Consider the following 24068-nt stretch of genomic DNA (forward strand, 5'->3'; position numbering starts at 1 on the left):
TGGAGCAGTGAGGGGTCAATGTTTTAATCTCAAAGTTAAATCCAGATGTTTTAAGGACGTCCCTTTTGTACAGAAACAGAAACTTTCTGCAAAAGACATAACCCTCTGTGTGAGCTGGTAAAAACATTTTTTAGTGAAAGCAGGAGTCAAATTAGATTTAATTTTTTTTAAAGCAATGAATGATTTGAGCACTTTTATGTTGAAATGGTGTTATGCAAATTGTATCTGTTTTATTGATGATGATGATGATGATGATGATGAGCTAATTTTAACAACTTTTACACTAAAAGCAATGTAAAAAAAAACATTGTATTATAACTTATTGATTATTTAATAAAGCTGAGTCAAATAAAATCTCTCTCTCTCTCTCTCTCTCTCTCTCTCTCTCTCTCTCTCTCTCTCTCTCTCTCTCTCTCTCTCTCTTCTGAATGTTATGCAGCATTGACACTGGAAACCTTCACCATATCAACAATTGCACACCCTTTTTTTATCTGTTTATGTGACCTGTCTGTTGTAGACAATTCAGAAAACAGCTGTTGCTATGGAAACAATAAGGTATCAGAGTGAGTACATTAATATAAACAGTCAGAGCTGCTGTTAGAGAGAATTAATCAACACCTGAACACCAGTCAGAGTCCAGAACTCAGCAGTGTCATGTTAGATATTTATTCTTTTTATTTTGTTTAAGATTAGAGAACAAAAATAAAGTTTATTTCTAAATTAAATCTGCACAACTGTTTATGTAAGAAATTCAACTCAAAAGATGACAAATTATGTTAAACATCTTTATTTTTTGGAAGTTTTGAGTAAAAAAGAGCTAGGAGCAGAAATTGTGTATAGTGTGTGTATAGTGTGTGTGATGTGTATAGTGTGTGTGATGTGTATAGTGTGAGTGATGTGTATAGTGTGAGTGATGTGTATAGTGTGTGTGATGTGTATAGTGTGAGTGATGTGTATAGTGTGAGTGATGTGTATAGTGTGTGTGATGTGTATAGTGTGTGTGATGTGTATAGTGTGAGTGATGTGTATAGTGTGAGTGATGTGTATAGTGTGTGTGATGTGTATAGTGTGTGTGATGTGTATAGTGTGAGTGATGTGTATAGTGTGAGTGATGTGTATAGTGTGTGTGATGTGTATAGTGTGAGTGATGTGTATAGTGTGAGTGATGTGTATAGTGTGTGTGATGTGTATAGTGTGAGTGATGTGTATAGTGTGAGTGATGTGTATAGTGTGAGTGATGTGTATAGTGTGAGTGATGTGTATAGTGTGTGTGATGTGTATAGTGTGAGTGATGTGTATAGTGTGTGTGATGTGTATAGTGTGTGTGATGTGTATAGTGTGTGTGATGTGTATAGTGTGAGTGATGTGTATAGTGTGTGTGATGTGTATAGTGTGTGTGATGTGTATAGTGTGAGTGATGTGTATAGTGTGAGTGATGTGTATAGTGTGTGTGATGTGTATAGTGTGTTATGTGTGTGTGATGAAGGCTTTCAGTGTCCTTGATTGTGTGTGTTTTCTGGTCAGTGGGATTGTGTTATTGAGTTACAGTGTTAGTGAACAGTTTTTATATTTATTCCTTCTCTGTGGTCTGGTTACATTTTCTCGCTGTATGCCGGAGGATTTTCCCCGGGTGCTGTAGCCATGGCGATGCCGTGCATCATATTGACCTCCTGTGAAAACAACAATAATCAATAAATCATTAAAAACGTGCTGGAGTTGTTGTTAGCTTTGATCGCTAATGAGTAAATGATCGATTTCAAAGATAATAATAATTGTTGTTGATCCTACAGTGTTAGAGATAAATATAAATATAAAATATAACATGATTTCCAGTAGATGAAATAGTTTATGTTGTATATTATATGATAAACTCTTCTGAACTTTATACACAAACTCTAAACCTCCCTCCAGAACTTTTTGTTTTTGCTGCAAAAAAAAAAAAAATGTTGTCAAGCAGAACACTAGCTGATAAAAGCTGTTCCCTTTCGAGGGAACTCGACGTTGCGTCAGTGCTGACGCTATGGGAATGCTTCTTTGAGGAAGTTGTGTCTGAAGCTCTGTGTGCACACACGCCAATTAATGGCTCGGAAAGGACACGTGACGGAGTAATTACTCGCCAGTAAGTCCATATAAGGGCATCTACGTCGTGTCGTTTGTCTGTCTGTCAAGTGCAGGGAAAGAAAAAAAATAGGGAAAGACTAGGCAAAATGTAGATTCCCTCTCCGCACACTCCGATCCCACCTGGCTGTATTTTCAGCTTCTGCTGCGCCTCGTGGTTCGGGTCCTGCGTCTGCCGAGGCAGTACGGCGGCTTCAATCATGGGGTTCCCAGGTTGAGTTAGCAGAGGCGGAGCAAGAGACAGGTGTTCCCCTTTCTCTTGCCCTTTCCCCTGACTTCGATCACTCGGTTTCGCGTTCGGGAGCTCGCGCTGCGATTTCTCCCAACCTGGAAGAGATCATGCTGCTTTCCGTGTCCGGCTCTGACGAGCTCGATGTCGAAGTGGAGGGGCTTTCCACCTCAGAACGGCCAACGCAATCAGTCGCGTTCGAGGAGCTCCTCGAGGTAATAACTCGGGCTGTTGAGAAGCTGAATTTAGATTGGCCTGAAGAGGTAGTTGGTGTCGTCCATTCTAAGCTGGATGACCGCTTTCTCACTTCAGGCCGTCAGCCACCTGCATGCAGGCATCTGCCATTTCTTCCAGACCTCCATACTGAGGTATCGAGGTCTTGGAAAAATCCCTTTTCGGTGCGTGTATTTTCTCCAGCCATGTCAGACTATTCAGCCATTATGGGGCTTGAAGACCATGGGTATAGAACGATGCTGAGGGTTGAAGAGACGCTGGCCAGTTATCTCTCCCCTGCATCGCCTGCATGGAGAAAACCTGCCCTTCCATCCGAGCCATGTAGGACCACTTCGGCCATTGTGGGTAAGGCCTATGAGGCAGCGGGTCAAACGGGTGCGGCGCTGCACACCATGGCGGTCTTGCAGGCCTACCAGGCTGATCTGCTAGCAGAGTTGGATGGCGGTGAAGGGCTGGGACCTCAGGCGGTGTCCGAGCTCCGCCGCGCCACTGATCTCGCGCTCTGTGCCACGAAGCAGATGGCCCGCTCTATAGGCCATACTATGGCTGCGCTGGTTGCCATGGAGAGGCACTTGAGGCTTAACTTGACGGGCATAAGGGAGAAGGATAAGTCCTTTCTCCTGGACGCCCCAGTTTCACCTCAGGGCTTGTTCGGCGACGCAGTTAGTACTGTCGTCGACAGGCATCAGGAGGTGAAACGCCAGTCAGCGGCGTTCAGGGAGTTTCTCCCTCGCCGCGGAGAGCAGCCTGGGCCATCATCTAGCCATGCCCACCCCTTCTAGCTCACTCAGGACAGTGAGAAGAGCTAGTGTGGAGGCCTGTGCCCCCCGTCTAAAACTAGGGAGGCCGGTTCACATGCCCGGGCCCGGACCTGTCCGGTGAGAGAGGACCTTAGGTCTGTCCTCTCAGCCATACGGGCCACGAAGGAGTCCTGATGCCCGAGAGCAGGGGCTCCTGGGAGCACCCTATTCAGAGACGCTGCCCCTACTGCCGGCCCGCCGCCTTTGTCGTTTCGGGGGGCAGTGGGGCCTGTGTCGGCTCCCCTTTCTTGTGCGAACCTTCCCGTGTTCGCACCTGCCGGTGTGCTGTTTCAGGGCACCCGGGAGGTCTGCACGAGTTTGACGCCACTGTCAGGCAGCCTGGCAGTGTGGAAACTTCTGCCAGGGGTGTCTCAGTGGGACCTGAATACTGTAGAAAGGGGGTACAGGATCCAGTTTTCCTCCCGTCCTCTGTGTTTCCAGGGTGTGTTGCCCACAAATGTTGGCGGGCACCAGGCGGTGTTCCTCCGGGAGGAACTCCTCTCACTTCTGGAGAAAGGGGCCATAGAGCATGTTCCCCTCCCAGAGCGGGACTCCGGCTTTTACAACCGATATTTTGTTGTTCCCAAGAAGGACGGGGGGCTGCGTCCGATTCTGGACCTGCGGGCTCTGAACTGTACTATGAAGACTTACAAGTTCAAGATGCTCACACTCAAGATGATCGTGTCCCAGATCAGATCCGAGGACTGGTTTGTCACGATCAACCTCAAGGATGCTTATTTCCACATAAGCATTCTGCCGGAGCACAGGAAGTTCCTTAGGTTTGCTTTCGGGGGCGAAACGTACCAGTATCGTGTCCTTCCTTTTGGCCTAGCCCTTTCACCACACACGTTCATGAAGTGCATGGATGCTGCCCTGGCACCATTGCGTCTCCAGGGCATCCGTGTACTGAACTACCTGGACGACTGGCTCATTCTGGCCCAGTCGGTGGCTATGGCAGCCAGGCATCGAGATGCTGTGCTTGCCCACATGAGGTCCTAAGGACTCAGGCTGAACCCAGGAAAGTGTGTGCTTTCTCCTTCTCAGAGAACCACCTTTCTGGGGGTGGTTTGGGAGTCCACTACGATGCGGGCACATCTGTCTCCCACTCGGGTGGCCTCCATCTTGTCAGCGGTGAAAGCTATTCGGCTAGGTCGCAGCCTCTCTGTTGCCGAGGCACAGAGGGTGCTCGGCCTTATGTCAGCAGCAGCCAACGTTATTCCTTTGGGTCTGCTTCACATGAGGCCATTCCAGCTCTGGCTCAAGGGGGCGGGCTTTCATCCACACAGGCATCCCCTCAGGGTTATACAGGTTACGTGCCGTGGGCTTCGTACCCCCCTTATGTGTAAAAGACCCCGGTTCTTGGCCTTGGGTCCCATTCTAGGGGCGTGTCACCGTCACAGGACTCTTTCAACGGACGCCTCGCTCTCGGGCTGGGGCACAGCCTTAGATGGCCGCCCTGCCCAGGGTCTATAGGAGGGCCCCTGTCTCTCATGGCACATAAATTGCCTGGAGATGAGGGCTGTGTTTCTACCGTTGCAACACTTTCTCCCGCACCTCAAGGGCTGTCATGTCCTAGTGCGAACAGGATATGTCCCTAAGGTGCCCAGGATGGCGGGATGTCCAATCACAGGAGACAGGAGAGGCTGCACTTGCTTTGCCCAGTAAGGGCCCTGAGGACTAACATCCACCGCTCTAGCTTGTAGCGTAACTCCTCCACCCTTTTTGTCTGTTTTGGGGGCCGGAATAGGGGTAATCCCACTCCACTAGGGGTATTGCCTCATCCAGTGCCTTGGCCAGGGGTGTCCCCATTGAAGATATTTGTGCTTTATGAAGGTATCTGAGGCAGGATGGTCCTCTCCGCACACCTTTATCAGATTCTATGACCTGGACTTGGACCCCACTCCAGGGTCCCAGGTACTGCGGGGCCTATGATGTGCTGTTCCCAGTCTGCTCGTGCTCTCTCACGCCTCTGGCGCAGTCATTGACCGGTGCGTGGCGGCGTGGGTAGTGGCATTCCCATGGCGTCAGCACTGACGCAGCGTCGAGTTCCCTCGAAAGGGAACTACACCAGGTTACGTAAGTAACCCGGTTCCCTGAGAAGGGAACGAGACGCTGCATTGCTGGCCACGCCCCGGGCATCTGTTCGCACTTCCATCAGACAAAGAGAGCTGGAGCAGCGTGACGTAGATGCCCTTATATGGACTTACTGGCGAGTAATTACTCCGTCACGTGTCCTTTCCGAGCCAATAAATGGCGTGTGTGCAAACAGAGCTTCAGACACAACTTCCTCAAAGAAGCATTCCCATAGCGTCAGCACTGATGCAGCATCTCGTTCCCTTCTCAGGGAACAGGGTTACTTACGTAACGTAACCTGGTGTAGTTCCCTTTCGAGGGAACTCGACGCTGCGTAACCTGGTGTAGTTTCTATGGCAATCGGTAGTAGAAACAGCTACTGACAAATTAAGCGCGACAGAAGAAATCCAAGTCTTTATATTGTTTTGTGGGCATGGCTAAAGGTAGAATGTTCCGGGAAAGCACTGGATTATTTACATCTGATTTGTCTTTTTTTGTCAAGATTATTTCTCATTTTTGGGCAAAAAGGTTTCAGAATCTTATGGTGGGTTTCAGTTGTGGGTTTCAGCTATGGGTTTCTCTTACCTGCTGAGTGTGATAAGGTGGGAAAGGGTTGTTCACAGGAGCACTAGGAGCAACACTCTCAGGGTTCGGAACCACGTTGATGATGTTCAGCTGTACCACACACACACACACAAACACAAAGACACACACACACAACTTTAAAGTTACACAATAACACTTTTTAAAGTACACAACATGGTTACCGTAGTTACACTCCAAATGGTTCCCTACAGAATCTGATCCTCACTAAATAGAAAGCAGACTTTAGTTAAAGTCGCACTCCAACTCCCAGAATTCCTCACAACCTCACGATAGGGCACCAGAACTTTTGATGTTCTTACAAGGTTTCTTGGGAAGAATTTCTTCCTTTCACATCTGGAGATCTGAACCTACACCTGAACTGTCTACATGTGGAGTTGAAACAAAGCTGAAGTGATTATCTGTGGAGCTGAAGGTGACCTCTGACCTGATCAGCTGACCTGCTATTCCACTGGAGGCTGTTTCACCTGCTGGATCTGAAGTAGCTTGGAGTTGAGCTCCAGCTAGCAGCAGCATCATGCATTCAGGTATCAAGGAGAATAAAGTGAAAGGTCAGAAAGATGAAATGCTTTTCTTCTTCTTAATACTCACGGTCGGTCCACTGGTGGAGGTGGCTTTGCAGGCGAAGGCTGAAAGTGCGATAGAGATGCAGAACTGGAGCAGAGCGAAAACCAGCAGAACTCCAGTTATTCCCTGTCCCATGACCTGAAATAAACATCACCATCACAGCAAAAAGTAATTTCACTTCACATCACTTCTTTGATTCTTTCTTTCTTTGTAACTCTTTTTTGTGTATCACAATTTTCCTAAAATATATTTCACGATTACCAAAGTTTATATATATTTTATCCTTACACACCTCATGATCAAATAACAACAAACAAATAAATCAAACCTCTGAGTTGTAGTAGTGGTAACTGTAACTGTACTCATAGTGTGAGCGTCTATAGCTATTTCTCCAAAAAATCAGATCCAAGATCAGGATGATGATGGTGGTTCCTGCAGATAGCGCGCTAAAAATGTTAAGTGTCAGTGTGGCCTTCACCTGAAAGAAAAACAGCAAGAAAAAAATCAATAAATCAATCAGTAAATAAATTAATAAATTTACACAGAGTCATACACGCTTTAGTCCGTTAGAACGTTTCCACTGTCAGCAGTCTTTGTTTATTTGTTTGTTTGTTTTGTTACAACTAGAAAATTAAACTGTAAAAATATTGTAGGAAAATTTTAGCATTTTATTATAATTTAGGCAAATATAGACTGATTTATTGTATTTTATTAGTATTTAATTTTTTTTATTCGTTTGTTTGTTTGTTTACTGAAACATTCTGTCTCTGTGGAAATTTTGTGTTGTTCATTTACATATTATTTAAAATTCTTTACTGTTTAACTTTAAACCCATGTTCGAGTCTTTGTCATTGTTTATTTGTTTTCTGGTTTCGTTTCTCATTCTGTATTGTTTGTGTTCACGTCAGTGTTTGTTACAGTGACATTTAGAAGCAAAACTATATCATCAAATAAAAGAAACAGAAACCATGTCATACCACACAGGAGTTTAACTTGTTGCTCGCTGAAACAGCCAGAGAGCCGGCGATGATGTGCTGCGAGTACGGAAAAAAACATTTTATTGTAACCTGAAATAATAACATTTTATATATTTGTATATTTATGTAATAAGAACTGAAGAACACTAACAAACGCCGGGCCCCAGAAGACGATTCCGGAGAAAATGCTGGTCTGAGGGAAGGCCACCAACACGATACCGAACAATAACGTCAACAAACCTATCATTATCTGGACAGTCTGAGTTTAAAACACACACACAAACAGACACACACACACACACACATGCACACTTGTACTTTAAGAAATTTGAAATAATATTTTTAATGAATACTGTTGTGTGTCTACTGGATATAAACACAAAAAATCTACAACTATTACCACAAGTACAGGTACAACTACCACTACTACTGTAACTACACAAATACCACTATAACTACACATCTACCACTATAACTACACAACTACTACTATAAGAGCAAGTGTTTTGTGATTGTGTTTGTTTGTGTACTTGTTTGTGATTGTATTATTGTGTAATTGTGTAATTTACCCCCAGAGCTTTGGGTTCTCCTTTCAGGAACTTGCTCAGTGGGCCGAATGTCTGAGTGGAATTTTGTTCTTCTGTAGATGAGGGAATAACTTGAGTGACGACGGTGTAGCCGCGTCCCACATTAGTGAAAGGTACAGGAGCGCTGGCCATCTTTACACCACAAAGTCTAAACTTTTAATCTGACAACAAAAAAAAAACTTTTACAACCAGACAGAAGGAAACACAGGAGTTTTAATAACACTTATTGATCCCGAGGTGTTTATTCTCTGCTTGAGCGTGAACACGTGGACTCGACTCAAGAAACTCGTTACAACTCTCGAAGGTCCGACTGGTCAGAAACTTCCAGATCCAAATTCATCCAGAAACACCAAGAAAGTTCTAAAGTTTTCACAGCAGATTATCTTCTCCTTTTCTAGAAATGTGTTTCTTTTTTAGAGAAGACAAATAGGAAAGGAGGAGTATGCTAATGTTAGCCTTGTGCTGTCGTAAGCAACGAGTAATTACATCATGACACATTTATTATTATTATTATTATTATTATTATTATTATTATTATTATTATTATTATTATTATTACTGTTTTTTCTTTGCTATTTAGCACAACATTTTAGTAGTTTTATTTTATAATTGTATAAACTGTAAAGGTTCGCACCGTCATCATGTAAAAGTATTTTAAATCAAATAAAAAAATAATTTTATCTGAATTAAAATCTGTATTGTAATCTGTATTAATCTCTATTATAATTTGTTTTAGAATATGAATCCCGAAGACGTTTCACTTTTTCTGGTTCTTCTTCAATCCTCTGTTCTTTAGTAAAATCTTCACGTCTGCAGTTTTTACACAGAAGTTTAACTTAAACACTGTTATAGAGGAAACTTGTCTTCTTTGTGTAACAGAGTAAAATAAAAACAGGGGAACAGAAACAGTGTGAACACAAATGTCATAAGCTCACAACACAAACTAGTTGTGTATCATTACAACACTGAGAGGTTTGTCTTCATTGTGTAACTTCATTGCTTTATTTATACTGAATTTGAGGAAGTAAAATTTCACCTGAGGAAAAACCGCTAACTGAACACATTGAACACTGATCCTGTTACTTATCTGTTAAAAACACAGAAATACTTTACTTCAGTTTGTTAATTCAATAAAGAGAAAAAGTCGTATTTTACCTTCTGTCCTTTTAGCAGTGCTCTCTCTCTCTGTGTTTCTCTTTTCTTCTTCTTCTTCTGCACACTTCTTCACCACGCCTTTATCTGCTGTTGTGAAAGAATGATTACGGTCTCAGTGACGCAGATATTCTGCCTTTGGTTCAAGCACAGACACGAGAGTGAAACTAAAAATTCCCATAAAAGCTGCTGTGTGACCAGATGTGCTGAAGATGGAACTGGATACAGGAACTGGAGCTCCAGAGAGAGTTGGAGAGAAGCCCAGAAACCTGCTGTTGTTTTTCTTAAAGCTCACTGCACAGTTTCTGGCAGGAAAGAACGAATACAGTCAGCGCTGCCAAGATACATGACCTGGAGTAACCTTTACACAGCTCCAGCAACAAGATACTCAGCAAAAATAAAAAATAGGTGCAAGCAGCGATTCGTGGGGCCAAGCACCAAGGGTGCAGCATTAGTTTCCTGAGCAGGTGATAATTAGATGATCGTATCTTCATTGAATGTAACAGGAATAATATAAGAAAAGGTTTGTTGTCAGTACACTGATGCCCACTGCTGAAAAAATGGGACCACGTTCATTCCCAGCGACCCCTGAACCTACAGCACAGAGAACATCATCAGGAACATGTTGTTCGCTCTTTAATCAAAGCTAAACCATTAAGAGCCTTGTATGTAAATAGCAACAGTTTGTAATCAATTTTAAACTTAACAGGTAGCCAGTGTAGAGATTATAAAATTGGGGTTATATGATCAAACTTTCTTGTTCTAGTGAGAACCATCTGTATTTTAACTGTGTTGATGCACCTGCTATATAGCCGGGTTAGCCGCTAGCATAGCTGCTCATCAGTATGGCTGCTCGGGCTAAACATGCTACTTGTTTTTTTCCATTGGTAACATTTGTACAATGATGTTCAATGGTGGCTACTGTGATGGTTTATTATTGATTGTACTAAGCATCTGTTTCTTAATAATTCAGTGCACTATGCAGTATGTTGTCTCAGTTACTTAGTGAGAGTTAGGACTAATGCTTCTGTATGGTGTCTGTTGTACCAGTTGGCTAATGTTCGTGCTAGACATGTCATGTCATGGTTATGTGCTAAGCAGTTGTTTCTTTATTTCATTCCTAGAAACTACCTTGCACACATGACACTGTGTGTAATGTTATTCTTGCGCAATAAATGGCTAAACTCTATCTGATGACTCAAACTCCCTGATGAGAGTTCTGTGGTGGTCAATAACACAATCACCAGTAACAGCGGGCAATCCACAACAAATGGTCCTTCAAGCCGGATTAATTGAATACCGCAATGCTGTCATCAGAAGAGCAAGCAGCCTTGGTCTCTCATGCTGAATAACTAAATAGGCCCTCCAGGCAGCGCCGCACACCCAAGCATCTTGAGGATTATCTTATTGAATGTTGCCAACGACATGGCAGTTCCTCACAGCCTGCAGTAGATGCATCTGAGGACCAGCGAGGAGCTGCAGCAGCAGTGAGCATGACTAGTCAAATGCAAACATATTCCAGAAAAGATGGGCATCCAAATACAAGCCCTACAGATTCAATGTTGATGAGTTCTCTGAGGGAATTTCTTAAGTCTATGTCTGAAGGAAAGGGACGAGGTCGCTGACATGGCTGCGCTGAAGAGACAGCTTAAGCACTACGAACAACGACGGAGAAGGTGGAATGAGCTGATGGAGCATATCACATCGTTTCTGAGGGAAGAAGGTGAGGAGGATCAAGGTGTAAATCTTGCCATGTCACCTACCCGATCACCTCCAGAAATGTCACTATGCTCGGCATTCTTCACCCCCACAATCACCACACAGTGAGCTGCATGCCAACCAAAATGCTTGTGCCACCCCAGTAGGGGCCAGAAAGCCTATGGTGGAGGACTCAAATCCTGATTTCGCACCTATACAGCCAGCCAACACATTCCCCATGTTGGGAAAAATCTTGATATGTGCTCTTACTTATGCGCTCTTATGTCGTAGGACATATGGGGGTAGGCCAGATGTTGTAATAGTGTTGAGCTATATGAGTTAATGATTACAATATGATATATTATATATATTATATATATATTAACATTATATATATATATATATATATATATATATATATATATATATATATATATATATATATATATATATATATATATATAATGTTAGACGTGGTTTATTGGGTTTATTGAAGTTATAAAACTCAGAAACTCAGTGCTCAGAACTCTAAGAATTTGAGTAAAACAAGAAAGAAAAAGGGAACCTGTCCTTTAGGAGAGAAAAGAGGAACTAAGGCTTAAAAATAAAAATACATGTGCAGGCCTAATCTGGACAAACAAGACAGACTGAGATCAAATGTCTAGCAAACTTAAGGAGTCAGCATAAACATATGTGCAAAACAATATTATAAAATGCAAAAGCTTAGCTTAGTAATAGGGCAGTACACTTATACTAATCAAACAAAACGTAATCATAAGTCAAATACCACTGATATATGATCCAGTTGATTCTGAACCAGAAGGTTATTTTAATCAAAACCCATAATCCTAACCTATGATCATAAACTTATGTCATAATCATATTCTAAATCTGAACTCCTATACCATAGGTGATAGAGTATCATCATTAATCATTTTATATGTAGAGATGTGATATTAATATAGGTGGATATCTCATACATAGGTTTTTGTGTATGTCACGGTTATCATATTCATGTGTATGTGTGTATGTATGTGTATATGTATATGTGTATATAAGCGTATGATCAGTGGAAATCATATACAGACAAAACATAGAAAAAGGTAGAGAAAAACTCACACCGGTTTCATCAGGTAGTCTGTATTCTCTTTGGCCTGAACAGCAGCATGCTACAGGAGGAGGGACTGTACCGTTAATGCGTACCGAGCTGCAGGATGTTTCTGGAGGTGGTTTTCAGTGCCAAGTGCAGCAACCGCTACAGGCTCCAATACCAGCCTTTCAGCCCCTCAACGTACCTTACGTTCATTCACCAGCTGCACTCTCTTTACAAGGGCATGTCACAGCACCAGTCCTAGCCACCCCTTGCATACAGCCTTTCAGCCAGACTCTGAAGCATCCAGGATATTCGATGCCTCACCACCCTTTGCATGCTGCACCCCAGCCAAAGATTCCAGACTTCGTTAACGATAGTGAGAGGGAGTTTGCTAACCTCAAACTAGCACTTGAGAACCTCCCTGAACCTTATGCAGAGCTGGATGACACATATAAGTACCACATTTTGCTGGAACATCTCAAACTACCTGAAGCACAGATGATTGGCCAATCCTGTCGCCATCATCCATATCCCAATTCAGCAGCTATGCAGGTTCTCCAACTGCAATACGGCCAGCCCCATCAGTTGGCACAAAGTGAGATTGCAGCAATCCTTACTGCAACAGAAGTGAAACCAAACGATGCATGCAGCTTTCAGGGTTTCGTGCTTCGTGTCCACCTCTTAGTGAGTATGCTGTTGTCATTGGAGGGTCCTAGAGGCATGGCGCTAAACTGCTGCTCACATGTGGATCGTCTGCTTAGTAAGCTGCCCAAATTCTTAAGAGGTGGCTTCATAGAGTACCTTCAGCTACAATGAAAGCTCAACTCCCCTAGCATAAATCCGTACAACCTACAGGACTTTGCGAGATGGCTTCAAGTCAAGGACCAGCAACAAAGACTCTCTAGTAAATTAGTACAACGCAATCCCCGGAGGCCAAAGCCTCTTCCATTCCACAGGTATTACGTAAAAAAAAAAACACACCCAGGGTCAACTGCCTTTTCTGTGGTAGCAAAGAGCACTACATCACTCGATGCAGCAGTATTAAAGAGCACTCTGAGGCGGACCTTAGTAAGTGGATTTCAGATGGCAAGCACTGCTGGAGATGTGCTCGTTTACACACACATGACGCTTGCAATCTAAAGAAACCCTGCAATGACTGTGGTGGGATTCACCTCCAGGTACTTCATGGTGTGGCTCAAAGTCACACAACCAATACATCGTCAGTTACCTCTGAGAGCCGTGTCTACCTCTTACCCTCTATTTCGTCAGGCAGAGTACTTTTGAAAGTAGTACCAGTGCTGCTGCACCACAAATCAAAGACGATGGAGACATGCCATATTGGATGATGGAGCACAGCGCACTCAGCTCTTCTAACCAGTCACTTTTGCTGCAGGCCAATCTCTCTCCTGGCTGGCTCGCCACTTTTTGTAACCCACACCAATGGTGTAAATTTTGCATTAACTCCTCAACAGTGTTGTGCTAGTTACTAAGAAATAGCCTATTTCAACTTTGAGAAACTCATCTTGCTCTCGCCTTGACTCACCGCACATACTTGAATAAAAGTATTTAAAAAGTAATGCGTTAGAGTATTTACTGTCAAATGTAAAAACCCACACCTGTGGACTTCTTTTTTGGGCAGAGAGAGAGAGAGAGAGAGAGAGAGAGAGAGAGAGAGAGAGAGAGAGAGAGAGAGAGAGAGAGAGAGAGATTGGAACTGATTTAAATTTAGATTGTTGGTGAAGAAAAATTGCCAATTTTTGAAAAAAAAGTGCTGCTGGTTTTTAACATTGTATTGTAACTTATTGTTTATTTAATAAAGCTGAGTTAAAAAAAACACAGAATTAATCAACACCTAAACATCAATCAGAGTCCAGAATTCAGCAGCGTCATGTTAGATATTTATTCTTTTTATTTTGTTAAAGATTAGATAACAAAAATAAAGTTTATTTCTAAAATAAATGTTTATGTGAGAACAATTCAACTCAAAATATGACAAATTATGTTAATTTGGAAGGTTTGAGTAAAAAATAGCTAAGATCAAAAATTGTGTATAGTGTGTGTTATGTGTATAGTGTGTGTGATGTGTGTGATGTGTGTGATGTGTATAGTGTGTGATGTGTGTGATGTTTATAGTGTGTGTGTATAGTGTGTGATGTGTGTGTGATGTCGGCTTTCAGTGTCCTTGATTGTGTGTGTTTTCTGGTCAGTGGGATTGTGTTATTGAGTTACAGTGTTAGTGAACAGTTTTTATTTTTATTCCTTCTCTGTGGTCTGGTTACATTTTCTCGCTGTACGCCGGAGGATTTTCCCTGGGTGCTGTAGCCATGGCGATGCCGTGCATCATATTGACCTCCTGTGAAAACAACAATAATCATTAAATCATTAAAAACTTGCTGGAGTTGTTCTTAGCTTCAATCGCTAATGAGTAAATGATCAATTTCAAAGGTAATGATAATTGTTGTTGTTGATCCTACAGTGTTAGAGATAAATATAAATATAAAATATAACATGATTTCCATTAGATTAAATAGTTTATGTTGTATATTATATGACAAAATCTATGATAAACTCTTCTGAACTTTATACACAAACTCTAAACCTCCCTCCAGAACTTTTTGTTTTTGCTGCGAAAAAAATTATTTGTTGTCAAGCAGAACGCTAGCTGATAAAAGCTGTTTCTATGGCCACCGGTAGTAGAAAAATCTACTGACAAATTAAGTGCAGCGACAGGAGACATCCAAGTCTTTATATTGTTTTGTGGGCGTGGCTAAAGGTAGAACGTTCCGGGAAAGCACTGGATTATTTACATCTGATTTATCATTTTTTGTCAAGATTATTTCTCAGTTTTGGGCAAAAAGGTTTCAGAATCTTATGGTGGGTTTCAGCTGTGGGTTTCTCTTACCTGCTGAGTGTGATGAGGTGGGAAAGGGTTGTTCACAGGAGCACTAGGAGCAAAACTCTCAGGGTTCTGAACCACGTTGATGATGTTCACCTGTATTACACACACACACACACACACACACACACACACACACACACACACACACACACACACACACACACACACACACACACACACTTCAAAGTTACACAATAACACTGTATAAATAACACAAAATTGTTACCATAGTTACACTCCAAATGGATCCCTACAGAATCTGATCCTCACTAAATAGAAAGCAGACTTTAGTTAATGTCGCACTCCAACTCCCAGAATTCCTCACAACCTCACGATAGGGCACCAGAACTGTTGATGTTCTTACAAGGTTTCTTGGGGAGAATTTCTTCCTCTCACATCTGGAGATCTGAACCTACACCTGAACTGTCCACATGTGGTGTTCATAGAAACAAAGCTGAACTGAACTGAAGTGATTATCTGTGGAGCTGAAGGTGACCTCTGACCTGATCAGCTGACCTGCTATTCCACTGGAGGCTGTTTCACCTGCTGGATCTGAAGTAGCTTGGAGTTGAGCTCCAGCTAGCAGCAGCATCATGCATTCAGGTATCAAGGGGAATAAAGTGAAAGGTCAGAAAGATGAAATGCTTTTCTTCTTCTTTATACTCACGGTCGGTTCACTGGTGCAGGTGGCTTTGCAGGTGAAGACTGAAAGTGCGATAGAGATGCAGAACTGGAGCAGAGTGAAAACCAGCAGAACTCCAGTTATTCCCTGTCCCATGACCTGAAATAAACATCACCGTCACCATCACGGCAAAAAGTCATTCCACTTCACATCACTTCTTCTATTCTTTCTTTCTTTGTAACTCTTTTTTTTTGTATTACAAAATTCCTAAAATATATTTCACGATTACCAAAGTTTATATATTATTTTATCCTTACACACCTCATGATAAAATAAGAACAAACAAATAAATCAAACCTCTGCGGCGGCAGAGTAACTATAGTAACTATATCCATAACTCCCAAACACCAGTTGCAAGATCAGGAAGATGATGGCTATTCCTGCAGATACCGTGCTAAAAATATTCAGTGTCAATGTTGCCTTCACCTGAGAGAAAAACATCATGAAATAAATCAATATATCAATCAATAAATAAATACATTTGCACGGACTCATACACACTTTAGTCTGTTAGAACGTTTCCACTGTCAGCAGTGTTAGTTTGTTTGTTTGTTTTGTCATAACTAGAAAATTAAACTATAAAGAGATTGTAGGAAAAATTTAGCATTATATTATCTTTTAGGCAAATATAGACTGATTTATTGTATTTTTTTTATTATTTAAACATTAATTCATTTGTTTGTTTGTTTGTTTGTTTGTTTACTGAAACATTCTGTCTTTGTGGAAATTTTGTGTTGTTCACTTACATTTTATGTAAAATTCTTTACTCTTTAACCCATGTTCGAGTCTTTGTCATTCTTTATTTGTTTTCAGGTTTCGGTTCTCATTCTGTATTGTTTGTGTTCATGTCAGTGTTTGTTACAGTGACATTTAGAAGCAAAACTATATCATCAGATAAAAGAAACAGAAATCATGACGTACCACACAGGAGTTTAACTTGTTGCTCGCTGAAACAGCCAGAGAGCCGGAAATGATGTGCTGTGAGTACGGAAAAAAAATATTTTATTGTAACCTGAAATAATACCATTTTATATATTTGTATATTTATGTCATTAAAACTGAAGAACACTAACAAACACCGGGCTCCAGAAGACGACTCCGGAGAAGATGATGAAGGACTCAGGGAAGGTCACCAACACGATACCAAACAATAACGTCAACAAACCTACCATTATCTGTACAGTCTGTTTAAAACACACACACACACACACACACACACACACACACACACACACACACACACACACACACACACACACACAAACAATTGCACATAAAAAAACCTGTAAAAATCTTTTTAATGAATACTGTTGTGTGTCTACTGTATATAAACACAAAAAATCTACAGCTACTACCACAAGTACAGGTACAACTACCACTAATACTGTAACTACACAACTACTACTATAACTACACAACTACTACTATACTGTAACTACACAACTACTACTAAGAGAGCAAGTGTTTTGTGATTGTGTAATTGTGTGTGATTGTATTATTGTGTAATTGTGTAACTCACCCCCAGAGCTTTGGGTTCTCCTTTCAGGAACTTGCTCAGTGGGCCGAGTGTCTGAGTGGAATTTTGTTCTGCTGTAGATGAGGGAAGAACTTGAGTGACGACGGTGTAGCCGCTTCCCACATTAGTGAAAGGTAAAGGAGCGCTGGCCATCTTTACACCACAAAGTCTGACCTTTTAATCTGACAAAAAAAAAAAAAAAAACTTTTACAACGAGACAGAAGGAAACACAGGAGTTTTAATAACACTTATTGATCCCGAGGTGTTTATTCTCTGCTTGAGCGTGAACACATGGACTCGACTCAAGAAACTCGTTACAACTCTCAAAGGTTCGTCTGGTCAGAAACTTTGAGAACCAAATTCATCCAGAAACATCAAGAAAGTTCTAAAGTTTACAGAGCAGATTAGCTATTCCTTTGCCAGAAATGTGTTTCTTTTTTAGAGAAGACAAAGATGAAACAGAGGAGTATGCTAATGTTAGCCTTGTGCTGCCAGGTGAAGTTACATCCTGACACATATACATTATTATTATTATTGTTGTTGTTACTACTACTACTACTACTTCTGTTTTTTCTTTACGATTTACCAGAACATTTTAGTAGTTTAATTTTATAACTAGATTTGTAAAGTTCTTCACGACAAACTTTGATGTTGGCTTTGACAAAGCAAGTATTTGCAAAATACGGTGTTTTTTTCAGAGGCGAGTGGACATAAGGATCAGTGTTACGTTTGGAGGTAAGTGGACAGAAAGCTAGTGTGCCGAAACATTTGGAGGCAACTGGAGACGAGCATGTGATGTTATCGGAGAACTCTTGAGGAAGTTACCCACATTGGGCTGAGTGTTTTGATATGTTACATGTCCATGTTGTAAAAAGTTTTTTGATTTTGCATATATTGCAGGTGGGGCTGCGGGACAACCGAAAGGCCAGTTGGTACACCAATTTAAACTTTTGTTCAGAGTATCACCCTAAAGGAGCTGGCCGAGTTTGGTATAGAGAGTTCGAAAGCTTGCCGAGTTATAAAGCTCCAAAATTTATAATGAGAGTCTATGGGAAAAACTGGTACCGGAAGTACCGGAACTCGACTCGCTTAAGAAAAATAGCAACAAACTTCAGACCAGGGTGTACAACATATCCAAATTTGGTGCATGTGGCTCGAAAGCTCTAGGAGGAGTTACTCTTGATAAATTTTTGTCTAAGCTTAAATAGGAAAACAGAATGTTTGCTTCTACAAAGCGTACCCAGCGACTGTTACTTACTTTATTGTCCCCAAAGGGGAAATTCTTTTCCACAACACTGCACTTGTTCGACACACACAAAATAAACATAGACAGTCATAATACACACATGCCAAAAACATTCAGAATAACACTGAGTGATGTCTATTGTTAAGATACTTAATGACTGAGGGAATCAGGCTTCTTCCAAAGCGGGCCCTTCTGCACCTCAGAGCCCTGTACCTGCACCCTGAGGGCAGTGGGGCTAGATACTCATTTAGTGGATGTGTGGAATCCCATTCTATTGAAATGGCAAAGCGTCCGATAGCTGTGTTATTGAGTTCTATAAGGTTGGGTGTAGGAAGACCTAACTTTTGCAGCAATATTGGACACCTTTGTGAGTTTGACCATATTTTTAACAGAAAGCATGCCGAAAAAACAAGTTGAACAATACAGTAAAATTGACTGAATAATGCTTTGATAAAGTAGTAATAGTAAACGAGGAGTGACATTAAGTCCTTTGAGTTTGCGAATGACTGACAGTCTTTGATGACTTCTTTTCTGAATGTCCATAATGTGCTGAGCAAAGGTGAGTGTGCTATCCAGTGTCACTCCCAGATATTTGAAACTGTCCACTATTTCAACTGGTTGATTTTGAATGACAATAGGGTGCTGAGGTGTAGAGGGACTGACTATCAGCTCTTTTGTCTTGTTAACATTCAGATTCAGGTGGTTACCCTCACACCACTGAGTGAAGTGCATAACAGTGGTGTGATAATCCATGACAGAGTTGTTGTCTCTAAGCAGGGCAAGAATGGCTGTGTCGTCAGAATATTTTAAATATTTTATGCTAGACGAAGGGCTGATATTGTCATTTGTGTAGAGTGTATACAGAAATGGACTTAACACACAGCCCTGCGGTGCTCCGGTATTAATAGTAAGAGCAGAGGATGTAATTGAGCCCAGCCGTACTACTTGCTGCCTGTCGCTAAGGAAGTTGTGTATAAGTTGAATCAGCCGAGAGGGGATGTTGAGGTGATACAGCTTCTGAATCATCACATGTCTTTGGATGCAATTAAAGGCAGAGCTAAAATGCACAAAAACTATCCGAGCAAAATTGCCAGGGAATTCCAGGTGCTGAAGGAGGAGATGCAGCAGACAGGCTACAGCGTCCTCTGTGCCTCTTTTAGCCTTATAGGCAAATTGGAGGGGGTCCAGTTGTGGATTGACAACTGGCAAGATGAATTTCAGCAGCAGCTTCTCCAGGCATTTCACAATTATAGATGTAAGGGCAACAGGTCGGTAGTCGTTAAGCTCTGAAGGCCGAGGTTTCTTAGGAACCGGGATTATGATGGACATTTTCCATATGGAAGGTATGATGGCAGTGAGATAAACCTCGCTGAAAAGTAAGTGAAAGACATATGAGAGTTCTTGAGCGCAGTTCTTCAGCACCCGTGCTGAGATACCATCGGGACCCAGGGCCTTGCCCAGCTTACACCTGCTGAGCTGATGCCTCACATCTTCCATGGTAAAGGGGAGTAATTCATCAGGGTCTGGAGGAGGGAGGGCTCTCAAGATGTTATCACATTCAGTTGAAAAGTTCTGCTTGTCAAAACGAGCATAGAATGCATTCAGTTCTTCTACAAATAGTACTGGATCTGTTGCAGAATTTGTACATGAAGTTGTTCTGGGTTCACATCCTGTTAGTGTCCGTACTGTCTGGAATGCTTGTTTTGTGTTCATGTTGGAAAAATCATTTTCCATTCTGTCCTTGTATTTCAGTTTTGCCTTAAATACAGCATTCTTATGTCTTTTTTTATTACTTTTCAAAGCGCCGCCAGTCGACTCCATTCTGCTTGAGGAAATGCCCTAATAAATTAAACTCGATTCTGTGTTTTACCTACAGCATTGACCACGCTGCTGCTTCCTGAAATTTATTGTCGTCTGAACCGTTATATGTGTGTGGGACAGGACACGCCCACTTTGCATTTACTTCTGACGCCCGTGCCCGTGGTGGTTGATTAATGAACAGCAAACATCATAGACTATCGCTTAAACTTATAAGAAAAATACACTTATATATTAAATTACATTAATGTAAAAAAATATAATACATTTTATAGGAAATATGTTGCACAACCGCCTGCGACAGACAGACAAGTTTATCAGGCGTCCTTTAAATTTACCTCAGCGCGTTAAACATGTCGCTCATTTGAGTGTGAGGTTTACTGTTTAATACATTTTGCATTGTGTTTCAATAGGTTTAATATAAGATTCACTTTAAAATATTGCATTTTCTTCAGAAAATTTAATAATTTAATAATTGCAGTATATATGGTTTAGATTGTTATACCAATAACTGTTAAAAGTTCTGTTTGCTGCTGCATTAATACTTTTTTAAGGTTAACGCCGGTATCGGAATCAGATCGGAAGAGAAAAAGTGGTATCGGTACATCCCTAATTATAATCTCTATTATAATCTATATTAATGTCTATTATGAACTGTTTTATAATCTGTATTATAATCTGTATTAATCTCTATTATAATCTGTATTATAATCTCAATCCCAAAGACATTTTTACTTTTTTCTGGTTCTTCTTCAATCCTCTGTTCTTTAGGAAATCTTCACGTCTGGAGTTTTTACGCTGAAGTTTAACTTAAACACTGTTAGAGAGGAAACTTGTGTTGTTTGTGTAACAGAGTAAAAAAAACAGAGGAACAGAAACAGTGTGAACACAAATGTCATAAGCTCACAACACAAACTAGTTGTGTACCATTACAACACTGAGAGGTTTGTCTTCATTGTGTGACTTATACAGTTCGATTATTGTCCTCGACTGTTTATTATTGACTTTCACCGAAGTACGTTTTATGTTTAATTTCTTCCTCTTTCTGATGTTATTCATATTTTTATTTAGAATTTTTTCTTGTCATTTTTCCAGCAAGTCATTGCTTTATTTATACTGAATTTGAGGAAGTAAAATTTCACCCGAGGAAAAACCGCTAACTGAACACATTAAACACTGATCCTGTTACTTGTCTGTTAAAAACACAGAAATACTTTACTTCAGTTTGTTAATTCAGTAAAGAGAAAAAGTCATATTTTACCTTCTGTCCTTTTAGCAGTGCTCTCTCTCTCTCTCTCTCTCTCTCTCTCTCTCTCTCTCTCTCTCTCTCTCCTTTTCTCCCTTTCTCTATCTGCGTTTCTGTTTTCTTCTTCTTCTGTACACTTCTGCTTCTTCACCACGCCTTTATCTTCTGTTCTGAAAGAATGATTACGGTCTCAGTGACGCAGATATTCTGCCACTGGTTCAAGCACAGACACGAGACTTAAACTAAAAATTCCCCTAAAAGCTGCTGTGTGACCAGATGTGCTGAAGATGTGAACTGGATACAGGAACTGGAGCTCCAGAGAGAGAAGCCCAGAAGCCTGCTGTTGTTTATCTTCAAGCTCACTCTACAGTTAACAGCAGGACAGAATGAATACAGTCAGCGCTGCCTAAATACATGACCATACATGAATAGGTGCAAGCAGAGATTCGTGGGGCCAAGCACCAAGGGTGCAGCATTCATTTCCTGAGCAGGTGATAATTACATGATCGTATCTTTATCAGTGAACATACATGTGATCTCTGGGATGTGTGCAGTGGAACGTCACAACGTGACATGACGCTTTGTTAATAGTTTCACCATCACAGTACTAAGCAGCACAACACATTAGCATCATGAATATCTTCGACATCATGCTGATTAAATTTGTTCTAGCTTAAAAAACAACTGTTTAAGAAACTCAGTGGAAAGGCAGAAGAACTAGACAAAAATCCAGCGCTTCGATACCTGCACATTCTGAAGTGTTTTCTTCCTCTTAATTTTTACTTAATTTATTCTGCACTCATTGCTCAGACAACAAGAACTTGCTTCTTTAGCAATCTGACTTTTCTTTCGCAAACAAAAATAGCAGTTTGTCTTGTTCCTGAGAAACCAAAAGGAATTGTGAACTCCTCTGATCTGAAGATGTCGGGGAACTTAAAGCGGACTGAAACTACTTCTAGAAAAAAATCACTTTACAAAACTTCACCACATCAATGATCCGAAAAGAATCTCATTCAGCAGCATGTGGGATAATGTTATGTTTTTATTTTGTATTACTGTGTCCGTAGAAAAGAAAAAAGAAATCATAATAAATAAATAAATAAATAAATAAATAAATGTTTTTTTTATAATAGATAAAAATAAAATAAATTACATTAAAATTAGGATTAAAATATTAACAATAATTCAAATTAAAAAGAAAATTAAATAAAAAGAAAATATGTAATCAAGCATCTTTTATTATCCTTATAATGTGAGAAAAACTTTTAACGAAGTGTAACGAAAGCAGTATGAAGGTTTATAATCCGCTGGATGCTTCGAGTGAACATCTTGTGTACTGTATGCAGTTTGTATGTGAGTCTTTCTGTAACACGTTTGTTTCTTCCATCAACCATTATGACTCAATAAAAATTCCTGTTTTCCTGTGTGAGGTGTCACCTCCCTTTCCTGGTGTTGACTCCCTTTTTCCTTTCTCCACTTTCTTCCAAATCACAGTGTATTAAAATAAACAATAATTAATTTTTTTTTTTTTTTCATTTTTTTGTCCTTGACTGTACAAGTGTGTTTTTTCAGCTTGAGGTTTGCTCGTGTTAAATCCAATGCAGGAAATGAGCTTTGTGTGAGAACAATGGGGAAAATCAGTAAACGACACTGGGATAAAACATGGAGACGGATCTGAACCAGGAGGTATAATCAATAATCAGTGTGAGAGTCAACAGTTAACTGAAGATAGAGAGAGAAACTAAAACGAGCTGGGAGTCAGTTAACATGAAACATTGAATATGTGCAGAACAGAAGGGTTTATACAATAACTAACTAGGTAGATGTTCAAATCAATGGAAAATACCACAGCAGCCACCACACTGATTATATTCATAACCACTGAGACTTTCACCTACCGAGAGAGGAAACAGCACAGAGACAGCAGTGTAATAAACAGTCACAGCTACATGTACAGTGGAACAATGGGCCTCATTTATCAGTCATCAATATTTCAATGTTTTTCTATCATCAGTCTACACCTTTATGGAGGCCTTACAGCTAGTTAAACTAGTTAATTTACATTTACGCCATTTAGCAGACACCCTTATCCAGAGTGACTTACAACTGAGCAACTGAGGGTTAAGGGCCTTGCTCAGGGGCCCAGCAGTGGCAGCTTGGTGGACCTGGGGTTCGAACCCATGACTTTCCGATCAGTAGCCCAACACCTTAGCCACTGATCTACCACATCCCACATACCACATCCCAGTTAATAAACCATTGGTATTATCTTTGTTTGTTAAATGGGTTTATTAATGCGTAATGTTGTATAATTTAAATGAACTGATTTAAACTTCACTGCATAATCTGATAAACTTATCAAATTTACATTCCTTTTTCTTCATCTAAATCAAATTTAATTTGTCAATGCTTCAACTCAGCACGATAAATGAGGTCTATTGCCTTTTCTAACCTGAAATCTGTATGTAGGGACCTTTAAAAGTGCTTTGTTTTCAAAAATGTTGTGTAATATGACATGCAGCATTGTTTT

At 40.8% G+C, this 24068-nt stretch overlaps 1 protein-coding gene across 1 annotated transcript in view; it reads right to left on the minus strand.

Moving 5' to 3' along the window:
- Positions 1–21873, minus strand: part of LOC113638718 — an 84009-nt gene extending 62136 nt beyond the window's left edge. The window contains exons 1-14 of the mRNA XM_027140157.2: positions 21554–21873; positions 17232–17410; positions 16786–16896; positions 16634–16690; positions 16010–16138; positions 15698–15811; positions 15034–15123; positions 14411–14484; positions 8171–8345; positions 7753–7860; positions 7602–7658; positions 6953–7102; positions 6649–6762; positions 6040–6129 (exon numbers count right to left, since the gene is read on the minus strand). Coding sequence (XP_026995958.2) covers positions 6040–6129; positions 6649–6762; positions 6953–7102; positions 7602–7658; positions 7753–7860; positions 8171–8345; positions 14411–14484; positions 15034–15123; positions 15698–15811; positions 16010–16138; positions 16634–16690; positions 16786–16896; positions 17232–17381 — 1419 coding nt within the window. The 5' untranslated portion in view covers positions 17382–17410; positions 21554–21873. The remainder of the gene's footprint in view (positions 1–6039; positions 6130–6648; positions 6763–6952; positions 7103–7601; positions 7659–7752; positions 7861–8170; positions 8346–14410; positions 14485–15033; positions 15124–15697; positions 15812–16009; positions 16139–16633; positions 16691–16785; positions 16897–17231; positions 17411–21553) is intronic.
- Between the last annotated feature and the right edge of the window lie 2195 nt (positions 21874–24068).

Source organism: Tachysurus fulvidraco, chromosome 5 (genome assembly GCF_022655615.1).
Source record: "Tachysurus fulvidraco isolate hzauxx_2018 chromosome 5, HZAU_PFXX_2.0, whole genome shotgun sequence".
In the NCBI taxonomy this organism is placed as follows: domain Eukaryota; kingdom Metazoa; phylum Chordata; class Actinopteri; order Siluriformes; family Bagridae; genus Tachysurus; species Tachysurus fulvidraco.